Source organism: Candoia aspera, chromosome 2, assembly GCF_035149785.1.
Source record: "Candoia aspera isolate rCanAsp1 chromosome 2, rCanAsp1.hap2, whole genome shotgun sequence".
In the NCBI taxonomy this organism is placed as follows: domain Eukaryota; kingdom Metazoa; phylum Chordata; class Lepidosauria; order Squamata; family Boidae; genus Candoia; species Candoia aspera.
In genome coordinates, this window is record NC_086154.1 from 194,806,412 (window position 1) to 194,825,996 (window position 19,585).

Consider the following 19,585-nt stretch of genomic DNA (forward strand, 5'->3'; position numbering starts at 1 on the left):
AACCCACATCAGCATGGTGGATGGTAAGCCCACATGGAAAGACAACCAACTTTTTCATTTTTATATACCATCTAGAAGTCTATAAATATATCATCATCATCATCATCATCATCATCATTTCTTGCCTGTAAAATCATATAATTGTGGAAGTGCATCCAAAATTATCCCAACCAGAGGCAGATAAAGTGCAGCAATTTTCATTTTCATTTCTGGCTTCAAGCAGGATTTATCCAAGTCATGTGAACTCATCAGGCTGTGGACAGCGCTGACAGCTTTCCTCTGTACCTTGCTTATTCTGTCAGGACAAAAGAACCAAGACCTGTTGATCAGATGATCATAGAATAGTCCAAGGAATAACAGAGGATAAACAAAATTAATATGGAAATATTTTGAGAGTAAGTAAAATACATCCCATTAAGGAAAAGAATTTAAGCCATAGGTTACACTTGCTTTCTCTTTAATAAAAATTACTATTCTTGCAATGCTTGGGGATTAATAAAAACAATTTCAAGTCATATTATGTGTAGTGGAGCTTCATGGCCTAGTAAAATAATACAAGCCCAGTTGTTTATCCTTTTTGTTAGGATAGGCATGATTTGACAACCAGCTTCCTGAACCAAATGATCATATTCCTAAACGTTAGAGGCTCTTCCAGCAGTTACTAAACTAAAACTCATTATCCCCTTTCACCACTGGCCATGCTGGTTGGGACCACTGTGAGTTGTATTCAGCAAAATGTGGAGGGGTGCAAGTTCTGTTATATAAAAATAAAAATGAGCTATGTTTTGGGAAAAGTTAAGGTTTAATCCCAACATTTTAAGTTGTAAGACTAGGATCTGCTCCGTGAATTACTGTGGACTGGGTATGCTCAGGTTTAAGGTGCAGATAAGGTAAGACTACAACATTAGCCCAAATGTTAGAAGTGGCTGAATTCACACAACCTGTTAACATATAACATGTCTTAATTCGCTCTGGTATTTAGAATACTGCATAAACCAAACTGGTAGAAAAGCACGACTTTGCACGTTGTATGAATGTAGCCAATTGTGGCCTATCCATGAAATGATTTTCAATCTACACATTTTCAATTGTTTTATCATTTAATACTATTATCATTTAATAGTATTATGACTTGGCATAATACTAAGTCTCTAGATGGGGCAAGGCTGTAAACATTCTATAAACCTGCCTATGCGTTTTGATCTTGTCAACATGGCAGTCAATTCTCTTTCTGTTCATTTAAACTCTGTGTCAGACTACTATGGGACCCAAGCTGGATTGCACTGTTTCAGGGGTGACTGCCCTTGACACTGATCCTGGCTATTGGAAAAGAAGAACTGAGTGCATAGAGTATTTCAAGAAGCTTGACTGAAACCCAATTCAGCACCCATTGCTGACACATCCAGGTCTCCGAAAAAATGAGACCTACCCTTCCCCTTCTGCCTCCAAGGCAGCTGCCAACTCTGTGAAAAGTAGCCCAGTGAGGAAGTGCTGCTGCCGATAATCTGCTGTAAGCTCAAACATGCTGGCAAGTTTTTGGTCCTGAAAACTTGAGCAGGAACTTGAATTCTACAATAAAATATGATGAAAGAATGAGGCCAAACAATTCAATACTTTATACTGAAATCAAAAGCACAGATTTAATGACATAGGACTGTTATTTAGTTGCATTTAAAAAAATAAGTCATATAATGACTTGACATAATGCTCTTTATGAAATATCTCTACTTTATAACAAAACAAAATCTCTCTAATATTTCATCTCTAAAACATTTTATATGGAAACTGAATAAACAATCATTTATTAAATCAAAGGAATAATAAAAATGTCTTTGGCTATAGCATTTTAGTATCAAAAGCAAAATAAAGATATTTAAAGAAATATCATAAACAAAATAAAGAAAAATCCAGAAGTTTAACAGAATGAATTTATACTTGAGTACAACTGAAACAGGTAAGACAGAGACTGATCATTATATAACCCTACGTACAAATGAGCAATGCTGGATTATCATACAGCAATGTATACATTTCAACCCTACACAGAGTTGGAACTATTTTATCTGCAGAGTAGATGTACTCCAAGTTGGCAAAAGTTCAGCTGACAGACAGCTGCAATATTAAAACATGCCAAAGAAGCAGAAGTTACTGTTGACTTCAGCCACTTTAACTCTGTGGGTTATTCCTGCATGTATAAGGGGTGTGTGTGTGTATGTGTGCATGTGCACGCACCTTTGAATCAGTGTTGGTCAGTGTTGAACGTATAAGAAGATTTTTTTATTTAGCAGATAGAACTGACTTGATCTACTTCCTCTTCAGTTCTTACGTGGTGGAAAGATTGGCCAGAATGGCTGCCTTTTCAGACAGACTAGATTCTGCTTTTTTTTTTAATTGGAATCTAGTTTTCCAATCTCTCCTAGAAAACACCCTCCTAGAAAACACCAATGCTTACAAAATATCCATAGATGCCCTTTCTCTATGTATATTGAACTTATAAAAGGAGAAAGAGATTGTGGCTCCTGATTTCATTCCTGAGTTCTGCGTGTTCAATGGATTATCCGGCCTATGTGTATGCAATTGCATTCATTCATTCATTCATTTGAACCTTCTACAGAATGTGACAAAATTAAGGGGTGATGCCAGCAAACATACTCCTGCTTTTCCATCTATACAGATGTATAGGGAAAAGGATGACAGCCTCATTATGTCATGTATAACATAATGAATAATCAATGGGAGGAAATATGAGAACTCCATCACCTATATATTCTGTATCTCCTAAGGCAGGCACTCCCAATAAAATTAAATTGTATTTCTTAAAAAAATAGAGGAAGTACCTGGGATGATACAGAAGGAGAAGGAGATGTTGGAGCACATCCTGAAGTCAAAAAGAAGAGATTCAAATTGAGGTAATGTTCATGACTGCAGAGAATTTGTAGGAACTCCAGCCTCATGGACAACAACACTGGAATATTACTCAGTTTATTTGACAACTAGAAAGGAAACATTGAAAAGAAAAGCATGATGAATACGTGCATACAGAGAGAAATGCCTTGCTCCTGAAATAGATGCACTTAGATCAATAAAAATAATCAAGAAGCAATAAATATATTCAATTGTTCCATTTAATACTTGCATCACATAAGTTTCCATCTATTAGACCCTCTCTTCTAGTGGCAACATTTAATAAAATGGATCATTTTCTGTTAATGCCATAATTCTCTCTAGAAAGTAATTCTGTACTATACTTTCTTCATCTGTGCAATTAAAAATACTGTGTTATAAATTCCATAGCCAACAGTTAATAGCAACATCCTTAATACAACTGAATTACATTTTATTTATTTATTTATTTACTTACTTATCAATCAAATTTTATCACTGTGCATCTCCCCCCAAGGATGGATTCTACATCAACAAAGTCTACCAATGCAAAACTCATCTTTAATTTGATTCTGAATACATGAAGCTGATGAAGTCAGAATTAAAGAGAGAATGAAAGGAAACCTAAGAACTACAGTTGACAGCAGAGGAGACAGCATCGTACTTTGATGGACCCCAAATTCAACAAAACATCTTGGCTTCATCACCATTCAGCTGAACCAGTTAGGGCTAAACTGAAAGTACTCAGACAAGTTGAACTTTCAGCAACATACAGCAATTTTGGGGGGTCATTTTTTTTTAAAGCCCACAAAAACCCTCTTCCTTAGTCTTCCAAAGAAGCCCTAGGGGAAAAGCAAAATCCCATAGCACAGGTTTCAAACCTCCATAGCCTGCCAAGAATGTTAAAGGAAGTACTATCTGAAAATGTTGCTTAATCGGTGGGTGGGGAGAGGGAAGGGATTTTTATATGATAAAAATTGATAAAAACTGGGCTTAGGAACTGCTTGTAATTCCACTACTCTACCCAACTAAAAACTAGTTCACTTATTCAGGAAGACCATATCATTTTACAAATGGGCCTGTGCCAATTGAGAGAGCATCTGAAGGATCATACGCATGTTCTTCCTACATATGGGTTCTAGTCTAGATATTTGAATTAATTGTTTGGCCTGATGAGTTAATTTTCCATGTGCATGAAGGCTAATGTAGGGATCATTTTGAATGAGATATTCACCAATTAATTAGCCAATACACTAAGCTGATTTTAATGGTTTAATCAATAAGCTGCTATGGAGGTGGGAAGTTTGTCTCCCTCACATTTCGACAACCTCCAGTTCCCATCAGCACTAGCACCAACCAGTCAGAGATGATGGAAGTGATGGTATATTGGGGAATTGAAGATTTCATGCTGATGAATTCCAAACTGTTAACTTTCCGAGGCCATCTCAAAGTTACAAAGTAGTCTGCTAACTTGTGAATTCTTAAGCACCTCCAACCAGACAATACGGTAAGCAGAAAAAAGTGGGGTAGAGGTGGGGGTGAGAAAGAAAAACCTTGGATGTACTAACTACATCTGCATTCTGTCAGCCTTAGAACGAATATTGGAATATTCTGCAAATTTGCAATTTGGATCCTTTCAGGGATTAAAGTAGTTTTGGGCTGTATTCAGGAGTTTCCCCAAGAGTTGTAGGCAAAAAGAAACAAGCCACTGCATCTGGAGGTTTATTCAATCCTTCTCTTATTAGACCTGTTCCATACTTAGAAGAAACATGGCATAAAACTGGAAAAAGCACAGTTTTAAGCCTCACTTTAAAAGCCTCAGTTTTTGCTTTATTTACCATCCTGTCTGATAAAGCACTTTTAAGAATGTGAAATATCAAACACCATTGCCTAATTTTCAGCCAGCTAAGTAAGATATTGCTGTAATAGGATATTGGAATTTTTCTTATGGGCAATGGACCTCTCTCTGTTTTACACTTAAGACAGTAATCTAAAGCCAAAACTGCAATCTCTGCAGACTTGAAAATTATATGTTGGAATATACTATTGTATGGCCTTTATTCAAGTGACTTTTGTAGTGAGGCCTACCTGATTGTAGTAGTGTTTGATAAGGTTGAACACAAATCCACGATCCATTAAAGAAAGAAGATCGTATAGGAAAAATGCCAAGCTAATGTTGATCTTTTCTGCCTGTTCACTTTCCTTAAAAAAAAAAAGAAATGTTAATGCACAAAAAGACCTGTGTTTTACAAAATACTCTGAGGTAAAATCTACACAATAATTATAGATTAATATAATTATATATGAATTAAAATGACAGGTGAGGACTATTATTATCACACTTAAACTTTTTTCCACTGGGTCTGGATGTGTCATAGCATGACGGGCCACACAAACAAGTTCATCAATCCCCAGGAGGCCAAAAATGCATGTTGGCATGCAGTTGGTGGCCCAGAAGCCAGTACTCTGAGATGCTTGGAATAAAATTAGCTAGGTAAATGAAATTGGCACATCTTGCATGATTCATTCGAGATTCCATTAATCATTCTAAGATTCCTACATGTAACAGACAGCATGAACACTTGACACATGTTTGGCAATATAAAACCTGACTGGGTTTAATTAAAAGGATTTAGATATCTAAAAAAATTAATAATGATTCAGGAAAATTTGTAGATTTCAGGCTTTGTTTGGTAAACCAAACCAAGGAATAGATTTATAAAACATAGACCAGCATCTGATATCCATTTGTCAACTGATATTTTGGACGCTGCAACAGATAAATTAGAGTTAGCTACTTTAATCTCATTGGATGATTGGATGTTGATATTATTCAGATTAAATTTATGAAGTGTGTTCTAAGAAGATATGGGCTTCCACCACCTTTTGTCTTTTGGATTGTAATTTGGTATTTTCACCCTGTGGTTAGAGTCATTAGTGGTTAAGGCAATGGGCTAGAAACCAGGAGAATGAGAGTTCTAGTCCCGCCTTAGGCATGAAAGCCAGCTGGGTGACCTTGGGCCAGTCACTCTCTCTGTCAGCCCAGGGTTGTTGTTGTGGGGAAAATAGGAGGACGAAGGAGTTTTAGGTATGTTCACCATCTTGAGTTATTTACAAAAATAATAAAGGCGGGATACAAATTAAGTAATTAATTAATAAACCTATCACACTATATCATAGTACCTGTCATGGCCCAGGACTCAGACTCCAAATCTGAAGAAGCTACTCCAGCTGAACCAGAGGAATGTCAGCCTCAGGAGACAACAGGCCAGGAATCACCTGAGGCTGATCAAACACAGGCACCATCAGAATAGCTGGAGCAGTCAGCTGATGAGGTATGGCCCCCAAGCCCTCAGACTGGGCAAGTGGAGCAGAGAGCAGAGCAAAGACACTCAGTGAGGTTCCTTGCCAAGCAAAGGAGTAACTATCTTAATTGAAGATAGCTGGCTGCAGCCTGATTTAAGAGGTAGTTCTAACCCATGTTTCTCTGTTGGAAACTACTGCCTGATCTGGTGTGTCATTCCTGTGTATTCTGCTAATATAAAAAACCCTGAAACTCTGGCCTGTGAACTGGCTGACAAACCTGGCTTGGCTCTCTGAACTTTGGATGATTTTGACTTCTCTTCAGTGCCTTTCTGTTGAAAGTGAAACTACCCAGGCAAGCTTTCTTTCCCAGAGATTCTGTTTTGATTTACATTCCTTTCCTTGTCTGCCATTATCTCCCCAGCCTTCAATAAATTGCTATTCTCACCTAGCAACTCTGTGTGTGTAAATTTGAAACCTGAAACAGGACAGTGCCCGAGAAGGATGTTTCCTTTAATTTTTAATTTGGTTCTTGAAACCTTAGCTTCTTTCATTAAGCAGTTTTAAGATATTAAGGGTATAGTGGCACTTGATATTGAACCTACACAGATAATATCATGGCCATTTTGGATTATGTAGTGTCATTACCAAAGTTTATTGAAATTGTACAGCCTTATGATTTATATTCTGGTTACATTATTAATTTTAAAAAGTTTAAAATGCTGCTTTTGGGAACTACAATAACTATAAACTACTGTATAAAATTAGAATTTACAATTTGTACAGTCTCCATAAAATATTTGGGTTTATATTTTCTCAAAATATATCACAATATGTTCAATGCACAGATGCAGCTTCAGTGGATATAAATTGATAGCAAAAACTTTTAAGTCTCTGGTTAGGATTAATGCAGTTGAAATGAGTATTACATTGGAACTGATGTATATTTTAAGAGGGATTCCAATGTTAATTCCAATAAGAGTAATATTTATTTATTTATTTATTAAATTTCTTTGCCACCCATCTTGTGTATGACGACCCTGGGCAGCTTACAAATAGTAAAAATAGCAAATCACTAAAACAGTACCATATAAATACCTGAAAATATAAATACATATACAAAATATAAAATATAAAATTCCAATTTTTTTTTTGTCAGAAGCATCTACCAAGTGCTTCTGTATTGAAAGGATTTGCCGGTGACATCACCATTGCCTGGGGGACGCCCGAGGGGGCTCCTTTCATGTCCCTATTATTTTCCCACCAAAGTGGTACCTATTCATCTACTTGCATTTGCATGCTTTCAAGCTGCTAGGTTAGCAGGAGCTGGGACAAATTGACAGGAGCTCACTCCGTCACACGGCTCGTGCTCTCGGGTTTCGAACCGCCGAGCTGCCAACCTTAATGGTCCTCTGACTTAGCGTCTTAACCATTGAGCCACCATGGCCCCAAATTCCAGATGGGAAGATCATCAGGTCAGACAGAAAGGGCATGTTATGGACCCTGTCCATGAGAGATTGCCAATTGGCAGGGTCCAGGAAGAGGGCTTTCTCTGCTGTAGCACCCGCCCTTTGGAACAAGCTACCCCTGGGGATAAGACAGGCCTCTACTCTCCCGGCCTTTTGGAAGGGAGTAAAAGCTTGGTTATGCCACCTGGCCTGGGATGGGAGGGGGGACAGTTATTCATGGGGGTGGCTGGCCCTGTGAAGGTGCCCAGATTAAGATATTCCCAATTCCAGACAAGAACAATATATCTGGAATAAAATTATACCATTGTGAGATATTTTGAGCTTCTGTTTATTCTAGATTGCTAAATTACCTTCTGGGTCTTGACTGAAAGTACAGCAACCTCTGAGGTAACAACACTGACAATCGTGGTGATGTCATCCTTGAAGCGGTTGGAAAATCGAGCTCTGCGGGGAACATCCTGCTTCTGTACATTGTCAACATACTGAGCCATGCTTTTTACCTTGAAAAAACGTCAGCACTGTTTATCAAATGTAAGGTTTTTAAACAAGAGCAGATAGTGAAATTGAGAGAATTCACACATTTGGAAGAATCCTTTCTCTACATTTCATGAAGCTGGAACCTAACATTTCTAATTTCTGCTCCAAAATTTCTGAGAACATGCAGTGCACCTGGTAAACTTAAAATGTGGGATTCCATTCTAGAACTTTTAGGTGTATAATATAGTCTATATTAGGTGTATTACTAGACTATAATATACTATTGTCTAGTAGTACATACATTTCCTGATTTGATTTATACATGATTTAAAAAATGCAACTTAATCAGTGTGAGATTCAAGAAGCCAGCATCAGGGGCTGCTTATTCTGCTGCCCATGGTTGCAACATTAGTACATCAATAAAATGCTTCCAGCATTATGCACAGAACTTATGTTTAATGTGTTTGATGTGACACTCACTGGGTGGACCTCTAAACAGTTCAATTTTTTAAAACGTACATATTTATACCTAGTATATCTATTTTAGGGATAATTTTAACTTGATAAACAAGTAAACAGTTCATCTGCACCAGTTTACTTTCGTGTATATTTGATAGCGAGATCATGCTAGATTAATAATCTGGAATTAAAAATTTATTTTAATTGAACAGAAGAATGCTATTGCTTCCTTGAAAACTATTCCCATCTCACAACTCCTTTCCTGAACATGCTGCTGACATTTGTTGTTTGCTCATGAGTCATGTTTCCATATTACCTAGAGGTGGAAAGGAACCAAGTGCTGAAATAGTAAAGCTTTGTTCTATTTTATTTTAGTTGAACATCAAACCATATAACTCCCTTTACTGAAAATGAAATGACCATATAAAATCTTACCAGCAATTCAAAGAAGAACCAAGAATACTTGAAGACTGATTCTCTTACTATGCCCGTGCTGACCACCATCTGAAGTGCGAATTCTTCATGAAAATGCTATACAGTACATTAAAATCCAAATGTGAATACAACTTGACTTTCAATGTTAGACTTCAAAGCAGAACTCTGAAAGTAGGAGATCCAAAATGGAATCCTTTTGTATTAGTCCATGAACACACATGCAGATAAACATTAAGAAAGCATAGAAAGAGCTGCTGGAGGCAAAAGGAGGTGGTTGGGATCCCTTAGCAGACTGACAAAAATAATAGTAGAAGAGATGGTGGAAAAATAGGCTGTCTGTTCTAACTGCCATACATTTTGCAATGGCAGAACCAATACCATGTCAGAACAAACTCTGAAATGACTCAGTAGAGCTTAATAAATATTACAATATCAGAAGTAATTTTTTCCAAGAAAAATTAATAAGAATTACTGTTAATTTCTAGATGCGCATATGTTAACACACGACCAGCAACACATAGGTTGGGTTATGTATGTCTAGAATGAAGGTCTAAGTCTTCTGTGGAATGCAGTTATATTTTAATTCATTTTAAGTTAACTGAAGATTAAATCTACAATATGTGCAAAAGGAGACTGTCACATAAAGCAGCATGGAAGCCTTTGGCTTTAGTAAAAATGAAATTAGACACCTTGCAGTTATTTGAAGATCATTCAAATACAGCTTAAAATGAACTGAATGCACAGATGACCTTATGCACTTTGGCTAAGTGCCAAAAGAAAAAGTTTAAAAGAAAATGTTTAATAGATTAAATATTACAGTGGTCGCATTTTTTAACTGGTGTGTTAACTGGGATTTCCCTTTCCATTTGGCTTTCTGCTATTCCTAAATCCCAGAATAGTCAAAAATGTTTATCCCATATAAAGAATCTCCCCTGTGTCATTTGCTTTTTCTTTTTTCTGCTGCAATGGAGAAAGGTGATTTATTATGATCTCTACAGAAGAGTAACTAAAATATTCAATTATCCTGTATGTGGATAATTGACAAAATTCCCTTATGATCACCAAGGTTTAAATTCCAGTAAATATGTCTGCAATTTCAGCTTGCAATTATAATTTAGTTTTCAGTTTCACATATTATCCAAGCCCAAATGGGCCCTTGAAGCAACCTAGGCAATCTAGTCCCAGAGCTGCCAAGACCAGATTGGGAAACCATCTCTACAGGAAAGCATAAACTACAAAGTCTACCTGGTAGGGCTGACATACGTTTCTACTCTCCAGTTTCAGTCACTATTGTTTGCTCTAGATTTGGTAGTTAGTGAAGTTTCTGTACTGGCTATAATAATAATAGAATCTTGCAAGTCTGATTGTACTGAACTTGCTCCTCCTCCTTATACAGTACTTCAGAGAATGAAAGAGTTGTCTGGTTGAGCCACTTCTGAGCATTATCTGGCCATTCTGGACTTCAAAAATGTTTCAGTCCCTTTTGCCTTGGTAATGGTTCCTATGGATTTCTGTTAAGGTCATCTTCCTTACTCTCTATAGCGTATTACACCAATTCTATGTGATTTTCCTGTTCCCACCTCATTTCTGGTCCCTACTCAATATGCTGGTATTAACCTGTAAAGCCCTTCACAGCCCTGCTGCTGCCCACAGATTCCCACTTGGACTCTAAGATCATTTTTCAGAGGTGTGCTTTAGGTGCCCTCCAATACTGATACACAATAGCAGCTATGCAGAAGCAGATGTTTTCAATGAAAAGCCCCCAATTTTGGAATGTCCTCTCCAGTGAGACATGCCTAGCACCAACTTTATTATTTCTTCTTTTGGTGTTGGCAAAGATTTTTTTTTCTGCCTTTGTAATATATTAACACACTATTTTTAAATTCATACGCTGCATAGAAGCTTAATAACTATTGTGGCTCTTGCTTTTATTGTGTTTGTATGGTTTAATAGTATTAATAGTATTTAATAGTATTAACAATAGTATTTATTAATTAATGACATTGTAATTCATCCTTTAAATTGTGATTTTAATATAGGGTAAACTGCCCTGGGAAAGCTTGGCTGGATATGCAATTTAAAATAAATGAATAAAGGATTGAGCCAGGTATTTCATTCCCGAACATCTGAATTTCAACTGATAAATTACTTTGTCCTGACTTTTCGAAAAAGGATTAAACCACTGAATCTTCCTTTTCTCTCACAGAAATATTTAACACATATTTAAATTAAATTATTTAATTGAAAAGTGGCATGCTTATAACAGAGTGTAGAGTGTCTATCTTTGAGCAGTGTTGCATTATGTGGCAGTCTACCTTTTGTTTGGATAGGCGAGTGCTTGTGCAGGGACTTGACATATCACTGTTGGATTCACTATAGAAAGACAGCCGGCTGTAGCTTCGATCTGCAACCTGGAGAAAATGACCAGAAGCCATACAGAAAAAGAGTTACTAGAACAGCAAGGGAAGGAAGGAAGGAAGGAAGGAAGGAAGGAAGGAAGGAAGGAAGGAAGGAGGACTGTGCATGAAGTATGCAATGAATATGTTGTAACATTCCCAGTAAATTAAACACATGACTGCCCCCATGTGTTCCAATTTAGTACTATATTTTCCAATTCAAGTGCTTTGTCTACATTGCAACAGAAGTGGAAGAAGAAAACCACAGGGCTGCAGCTGGGGTGGGGGGCAAGCAGGGCATGTGCCCCGGGAGCTGCGCTGGGGGGGGGTGCCAAATGAGAGCTGGGGGGGCGCCAAAATGGGTGCAGAATCCATGTTTACCCCGGGTGACACAGACCCTAGTTGCAGGCCTGGAAAAACATACAATTCATCTCTAGCATGAGGATGGGGAAAAGCTCTATTTATATTAAAAATGTTAAATGAGAACCAGAACCCTGATTAATACCCAGAGCAGTTATTTCTCCATGCATTTAAGGGGCAGGTATATTCACTATAAATGTAATTTGCACCCCAGATAGCTCTCTGGAATAAAATAATTTTAATAGTGCAGTAGTTGGAAAGCTAATGTTCAGATTCAATAATACAACCTCCTATGATGGTTGTTTATTAGCCTTTATCCCAAATAATGGCACAAAAATACTGAAAAGCTATTACATGAAAGTCACATAAATTTTCATAGCAGTATGCAGGGTGGAACTATCTGCATTACTGTATTTCCTTTCTCGTTATTTTGTAAGTTCACTATACTTTAGATTTAATCTCCACTTTTTTAATTCCTCTTCCCCTTACGCTTTAATTTTTTATCTTCTACATGATAAAAATATTACCAGCACAGTTAAAACTGAACTGGCCGCCACACAGACTTGTATGGGAATAATTCTAGCCCCTGAGCTAGCCAAAACCATTTATGTTATATGCTTAGCTCATGGGTGAGTCCTGGTGCTTTCCATATACTGGCCAGACAATCTCAATCTAGATGCAAGAAAGAAAAACATTCAAATAAAATGTGAATTTAACAGACCCACAGGAGGAAAGGGGTGTCCATTAAAGCCCAATGTCCACTGAATTTGGACGTATTTAACTTACATAAATCTATGTATGTGCATATTTGATATAAAATGTATACATATTTTACATAAATTCTGTACATTTGCGAAAATAATCCAGACCAAGTCACCAAACAACAGACTTTTCTATTGTTTGGAGGCAAAATCCAAAGTAAGATTTTGTCCATTGCATCCAAATTCCACTAAATGGAGGTCCTTACATTTGAGGTTTTATTATATAAACTCCATCCTTAGTTTTAGCACTCTAGAATTGTATGATCCTCTATTACCTTTGAGGACATGATGCTTTTCACTTCTTCGTCTGGAGCATTCTGTGTCCCAGCAATATCTGGATTACTACAGCTTGTTGCCCGACTCTGCAAGAGTCGAGATCCCACTGAGACAGCAGCTGTACGACCATATGTGTAATAACGAGATTCAGGAAGATTTGCGCTTCCACTTGTACCTGCCAAGAAAAAAACATTATGCTGCCTGTTGGTATTAAAAACACACACACACTATGACATCTCTGGGTCCTAGAAGTGATAATTCTGCCCTCTTTTGTACAGGGAAAAGTCCTATCCTGGCCCTCTAAGCTAATGCCTTTCCACTCCAAAGGAGATCCACCAACCCCCTATGTTCCACATTTTAGTACAAGGCACTCTTTTCACAATCATCTGAATGTTTTTGCCGAAGTAACAGCAGCACTACAACAATCGAGGAGAAAGATTAGCCAGACTCAGTTTATACAGGCTCCATAAACGAGTGAGAATTCTTTCTCTAAGGTGAGACCTTTCAGGTCAAGGAGCAAAGGACAGCTAAAATGTGAGCACTGTGGATTTTTTCTAATTTAAAAAGGTATAAATATTTTCAATACAGAGAAAGAAAATGCCTTTATGCAAAAAATAAAAATAAAAAACCTAGGCCTGACCCTATTCTTTGCATTGCTTACTTCAGTAAATTGCAGAGAGGGCTTTGTTTTTCACAGTTCAGACATGCAATCCCATGTCACCTTAGTCATCAGAGAGCTTAGAAATGACTGACAATAGTGGCCCTATCTAGCCAAGCATTAGCAACCATTGTCCTTTGCGAAGTTTAACCTGCTCACAATCAGAGATTAGCACCACTGCAGTAACCTCTGATAATCCTACATCCTTGATTGCAGCCCAGTTCAAGTGCTAGTTACAGTGAAATCAAGATTTAAATTCTTACACGGGCTTGAAATGTCTGCAACAGGGGGCCAAGAGGACTAAAATGATGGGTGCAACCATGGGTCCAATCCTTACCCCCTTATAATCCGTACGATATTGATGCACATAAAGAGGGTCAATCTGTGGTTCTGCCCACCATTCTGGCCCTGCTGGTCCCCCTTTACGGCTCTGCTTGAAGCCACTCTCTGTTGGTCAGAAGGAACAGTTTTCACCTGACTCTTGTTTTGGAGCAGTCAAGTCTGATTTCAGGCTTTTTCAGCTTTGACCTTGTGAGAACTGTCTCCTGAAAGATATAGTACTTACAAGGAGATCGTCAATTGTAGTGCACCTAAAAGGAGATGATATATAGCCTTTTACAAGTTTTTACTTGTGGCATTTTGTCCTCTACCTAAGTAGTAAATGCTATGCTTAATACCTGGAAAATTGAATAGTGTGCAACAATTCCTCAACAACAGGTATTCATGGTAATGTCTGTTTGCCTGAACGCCACAGGATAATGGGCAACTTTAAAAAAAAATCCAGGATGCCATACCACATCCTCAAGTGACTAACCTATTGCAAGCTTGACTGGTGCAAAGAATGCCTGGAATTAGAGCTAAAGGCTGATGGAGATCCCCATTCTCTGACACCCTTTTATCTTCTTTCTGGTATCCTGTGCCTTTCCTAAGCAGCAGCTCCCACCAGATGGTGTTCTGCACAGAGTTTTTCAAATCAGACTGAGGGCAGCATGAAATGAATTTGATAGGTGGAGGCTGGCCAAGCCAAGTCTACTGGATCTCTTATAGTACTGCTATCTCGGTAGTTTTCACTTGAAACGTCTCAGTGGAACAGTAACCCTATGCCGTCTTGGTGCAAGGCTATTGAATCAACAGGAGCTTAAATCTGAAGAAATATTTACAAACTCCACCTGTAAATGAGTAAGACATCAAAAGCACAGATTTGCTACCCATAACTATAAATAACATATCTTTTACAAGAGGCTGAGTCCATACCTAGTTTGATAAAATCTCTCTGAACTTCAGGATGACGGAACACATAGTACACGTATGATGCTAGGAGACAGTTTCGCCCATGCTGGTCCTGGCTCAGATCTTTGCTGTTGTGGAGGCTATTCACTACTGCCACCACCGACTCAAAGGCAAACTGGGAGAAGGTTGCTGGAAACAACAAAATAGTAATTTTCCTAGTTGAGTTTATGTGTAAACATGACTCATTTTAGTAGACTTTCCAAGCACATTTCTGAATTTAAACCCATTTCATCATAATTTTACACTGGAAAATGCTACCTTGATTTGAAAATGAAGTATTTCCATTTATGTTCGAAGTTAGTAAATACGTAAAACATTTACAGTTCAAAGTCATATAGTCCTTAAATAATCCAGAAATCAAAAATTTGTCCACATCATTAAAAATAATGCCTTAATACGACATTGCTCAAGATGGTATGGATGGAAAACAGAAGCAGAACTGAACATGCATAACTCATTCGTTGAATTCAGATTCAGTTAGCCTTAAGGTAGATCCACTGATCAGTCTACTCAGACTGAATCTGTATACAAAGCAATGACTTTATTCATTGAAATCTGCATAAAACAAAGCAAAATTATCTCTGAAGTGGCAGAGAGGGCCCATGTCATGACCTCGTTGCAAGGCACAAAGAGCCTCACAACGTAGATCGTGATCATCAAGGAATAGAGGAAGATAATCAGAACAGGGATTAAAACAAGCACCCAAAGCACCCACACCCATGGACCCATATGCAGCTGAAAAGAAGGACATTGGATGAACAGAGATAAGCCGCACCTGGTGCCCTGGAGGACACACCAGAATCGAGTAGACAAGAGAAGACACCGGGAAAACGCCCAGGCAGCAATCAAGGGTCCCATCAAGAGGGATTGGGACAATGAAGGGTGGAGGAGCCCGGGGTCATACAAGAGGGTATAAAATGGGCACCTCCACATCACACACCCCGTTCCCATTTTTCGTTCTGTCAGCCATCATTCCAATAAACCAGAAATCCTTAATACCCATTAAGTGAGTCTGTGTCTTATTGCGAAGCAAGACTGACCCTGACAGCCTATCAATCCAGGAAGAAATTTTATAAAGTTTCAATTTCTGATTTCTATTAGACAGTTACGTAGTTTGTTTTTTATATCAATCTTCCTTGGTCTGGAAAAGCACATGCTTTAATATTTTTTTTTAAAAATATTCCACTTAACACAAGGTTTATGGGTTCAGAAATCAACAGCAAATTTGGTACCTGTCTGGCCAGCTATAACCATATGCTGGACTGACAACTGGAACAGTTTATCCAATACCAAGTGTAAAAATTGTACTAGAGGCTCAAGGCGGGAAGAATTCAAGCAAATAATGCTGAGTTTCAGCTCATGTTCTAGACTGGCTTCTGTGATTTTCTCATTCAGCACTCGAATAGGGAAGGTAACCTGGCTTTCAAGAGCATGGCACAGGGTGAAGAATTTCTCCAGGTGATTGTCCTATAAATACAAGCCAAAAAGATATAAATGATGTGTGATGCTTATTACAGAGCTTGAATTTCTCCTATCAAATATTTATCAAAGTGGAAAACACATTTTTTTTCTATTTTTGCAGTTATAATACCTAATTCTGTGAAGTTAAAACAGTTTAAATCTTCAAAACCAACCTAGCTCTCGCAAAACCAAGCTTTAAAGTCTTCCCAATCTTGTTGTATCTAGTCCAAGGTCTAGTGTCTTTTCATTAACAATAATATTTAAAAAACCCAAAACTATTATGAACCATCTCACAAAACTTCAAACTTAATACAATCTATAATTATGTGATTTTTTTTAAAGAGCTGTAATCTTAAATGCTTTATTTCAAGACCAGAAAATAATGATAATATTTGCAGACCACTGTTATTATTATTTTTCTCTTGCAAAAATTCTGGCTCTCCAAATCAACCTGCAAGCTTGTTTCCACATATACAGTACATCAATGAACCCTATTAAACTCTATGGGTATCTGTATATTTCTTCAGTAAGATTAAAAGAGTTTGACAGTACGGAGAGGAATCTTCAGCAGAAAAGATGCCCCATGAGAAAAAAAAATCAGAACTTTTCACCCTCAAGTTGAACATAGAGAAAATCATTTTCGTTCTTCAATTATGCATGAACTTCCTTTAACATAATACTGGCACAGCTAAAGTTTGGGGTGAGTTTTTCATCAAAATTTACTGTTTACTATCTGCCAAAGAGAGGTGTAAATCTTTGGTGACTGTTTAGACCACTTAGGTACCAGGCAAACTGGAAATTTGCTTCTCTCTACCATGGTTCTTTTCATAGGTGAATTCAGTTAAAAGCTATGATACCGTTTTCACCTAGAAGGTTGCTCTGATCACTCAGTTTGGTGCACAGTGAGAGTACACACTAATCTTCAGGTGCAGCTGCAGTGCTTGCAATACACTGTTGCTGTTTTTTAAAAAGCTGTGCAAAAGAATTATGGAATTACACATCTACACACTATGTATTATCTTTCCAGCTCACTTTTTTCATGGTTCAACTAGAAAGACAGTGGCCACCCTATTGAGGCTTTCTGTATTAGATAACCTCAGCTTTGTGAAATCTGAAGTTTTCAAGATAAGTCATTGCAGTTAAATAATGAATCCAAAAAAGCAAAAAGCAAAAGATTAATTTTTGCATGAATAGAATGCCCCCCTTCTCAGCTCCTTACCTGGGTATGAACTGATGATATACCTTGCACTTCCACATTAAACACCCCCTTGTGTCCTTCCACCCATTTAATAGGAGGAGACTGTGGAGGAACTTTCTATATTGAAGATAAAATTTGTGGTCAAAAGATATGTCTACACAATGTACTGTATTCACATTTATGTTTGCTTAGTGTTGGGCATTTTTGCATTGAACACTTAAAATTTATAGTTAACATTTTAACAGTTGCAACCTCAACTCAGAGCATTTCCATCCTATCAGATTGCTGCAGTTATGACATCTCCCCAACATGGCACCCATTAGAAATGTTCTTCTCCCCAAATTTCCCAAATAATTTAATTCCCATCATTCCTCTTTATTATAAAGACCTGTGGCTATGCACCAGCCTAAAGGAACAAATGGATAATTCAAAAATATCTAACATGAAACCAAGTGAGCAAAATGGATAATTCCCACTAAATGTTCTAATGTATTTTATTCAAAAGAAATGCCCAGTTCATTATTTGTATTCATAATGGCTATAAACAAATCCACCCCCATTTCACACTGCAGAATCAGATTGTGTCTCCCCAACAATTCTATGTTACTTAAATAGTCTAAGATAGTGGTTCTCAAAGTGTGTGTTCTGGGGACTCTGTGGGGGGGGCAAAGGCAAAAAAATGTTTTAAGAATTCTCAGTTTTAATTTCTAATACAGTAAATATTGATAGATACCCACATAAACCAAAGTTCTTTGAGATCCTCAATAATTTTTTAAAAATGTAAATGGGGTCCTGAGACCAAAATGTTTGAGAAACACTGTTCTAAGACATATCTTAATAACAATATATGGCAAAAAAGATCATGTCTAGCAATCTTGTAGGTGGGAAGAAAGCCAAAGAAGGTATGCTGTTCTATTTGATATCTCTATTTTTATCAGATATGTGTCTTTAAATCACATGTCTTTGTATATGCTCCTCCATTTAAGGAAAGCAAATGTTATTATATTAGGGGGAAAATGTTAACAGTGTCCTTTCCATTGGGCAAAATGTTTCTTGGTGGTTTTCCTCATTACCTCTGCTGAGTGCATTGAATAGTTGGCAGGCAGTTTATCCAAAGCAACAGGCAGGCAATAATGTCCTGTTTGGAGCCGATCATTTAACAGAATTGGCAGCCACTAAAACAGATGAAGAGAGAAAGAGAGCTATATCATTACTGCATGCACGATTGATAAGGCTTAATTATATTCCAAGGAACTGGATTAGAAATCAACTGAAATCTGTTCCTTCCCACATCAGTTCTTGCAAAGACCTTTACTGTCTAGATGTTTCATAAACACTGCAATTATTGGCATTACTGCCTCCAAAACTATCCCTCTGTAAAAAATACTGATTAATTTTGAATACCCCCTCCCCCCCAAAAATCACAAAGCTTTCCAATAATCCAGCCAAATGTATGGAGAAGATCTTATAGGCAGGTGATATGCTTTCGCTCCAGAGCCTCAACTTATCCTCATCTAGTCCATTCCTAGCCTAAATGGCAGGCACATACATCACACAGAACAAATGTACATGATATATCTATCATATGCATGGGATATACAATATATGTGTTGCAAACTATGAGACATACAGGTTGTCTGTGGCAAAATAAATAACTCAAATGCTACCTTATTTATGCCAAAAATGCATACAAAAAACCTTGACAGACACACAAAATGTGATATTATGCATATTACACATAGAGGTTTGCTGTGATGTAAAACACCCATGAAGCACCCACATGCAATATTCTGTTATGCATGTACCTATGTAATATATGTAATATGCAGAAAACATACAATATACAAGAAAGCCCTTTTCTCAGGACTACATGCATTTGATGAAATGAACTATGATCCATAAAAGCTTTTGCAATAATAAATTTGTTAGTCCTTAAGGTGGTACAAATCTCTGTTTTTTCTGTGCAAAAGGCTACCCCACTGACACTTAACAAAAAGTATGCAATATAGACCCATACACATAAAACAAAAGCATGCAAAACGTATCAAGTTTTACTTTAACAAATGGCATAGAAATGACAGATATGTGCAAAAAATACGCAACACAAGTGATAAACAAATTGCTTGCTTCCGTTGCCAATTACAAATAATTTGCATGTC

The 19,585-nt window shown here is 37.4% G+C and overlaps 1 protein-coding gene across 1 annotated transcript in view; it reads right to left on the bottom strand.

The window, feature by feature from the left end:
* The window catches only part of DOCK8 (dedicator of cytokinesis 8), a 100,834-nt gene that overhangs the window by 36,622 nt on the left and 44,627 nt on the right, over window positions 1–19,585 (bottom strand). Inside the window, exons 18-29 of the mRNA XM_063295108.1 lie at window positions 18,500–18,601; window positions 17,448–17,543; window positions 16,000–16,234; window positions 14,732–14,896; window positions 12,819–12,994; window positions 11,342–11,437; window positions 9,027–9,122; window positions 8,006–8,155; window positions 4,972–5,085; window positions 2,838–2,993; window positions 1,430–1,569; window positions 126–295 (exon numbers count right to left, since the gene is read on the bottom strand). Of these exons, the coding sequence (XP_063151178.1) occupies window positions 126–295; window positions 1,430–1,569; window positions 2,838–2,993; window positions 4,972–5,085; window positions 8,006–8,155; window positions 9,027–9,122; window positions 11,342–11,437; window positions 12,819–12,994; window positions 14,732–14,896; window positions 16,000–16,234; window positions 17,448–17,543; window positions 18,500–18,601 (1,696 nt within the window). The remainder of the gene's footprint in view (window positions 1–125; window positions 296–1,429; window positions 1,570–2,837; window positions 2,994–4,971; window positions 5,086–8,005; window positions 8,156–9,026; window positions 9,123–11,341; window positions 11,438–12,818; window positions 12,995–14,731; window positions 14,897–15,999; window positions 16,235–17,447; window positions 17,544–18,499; window positions 18,602–19,585) is intronic.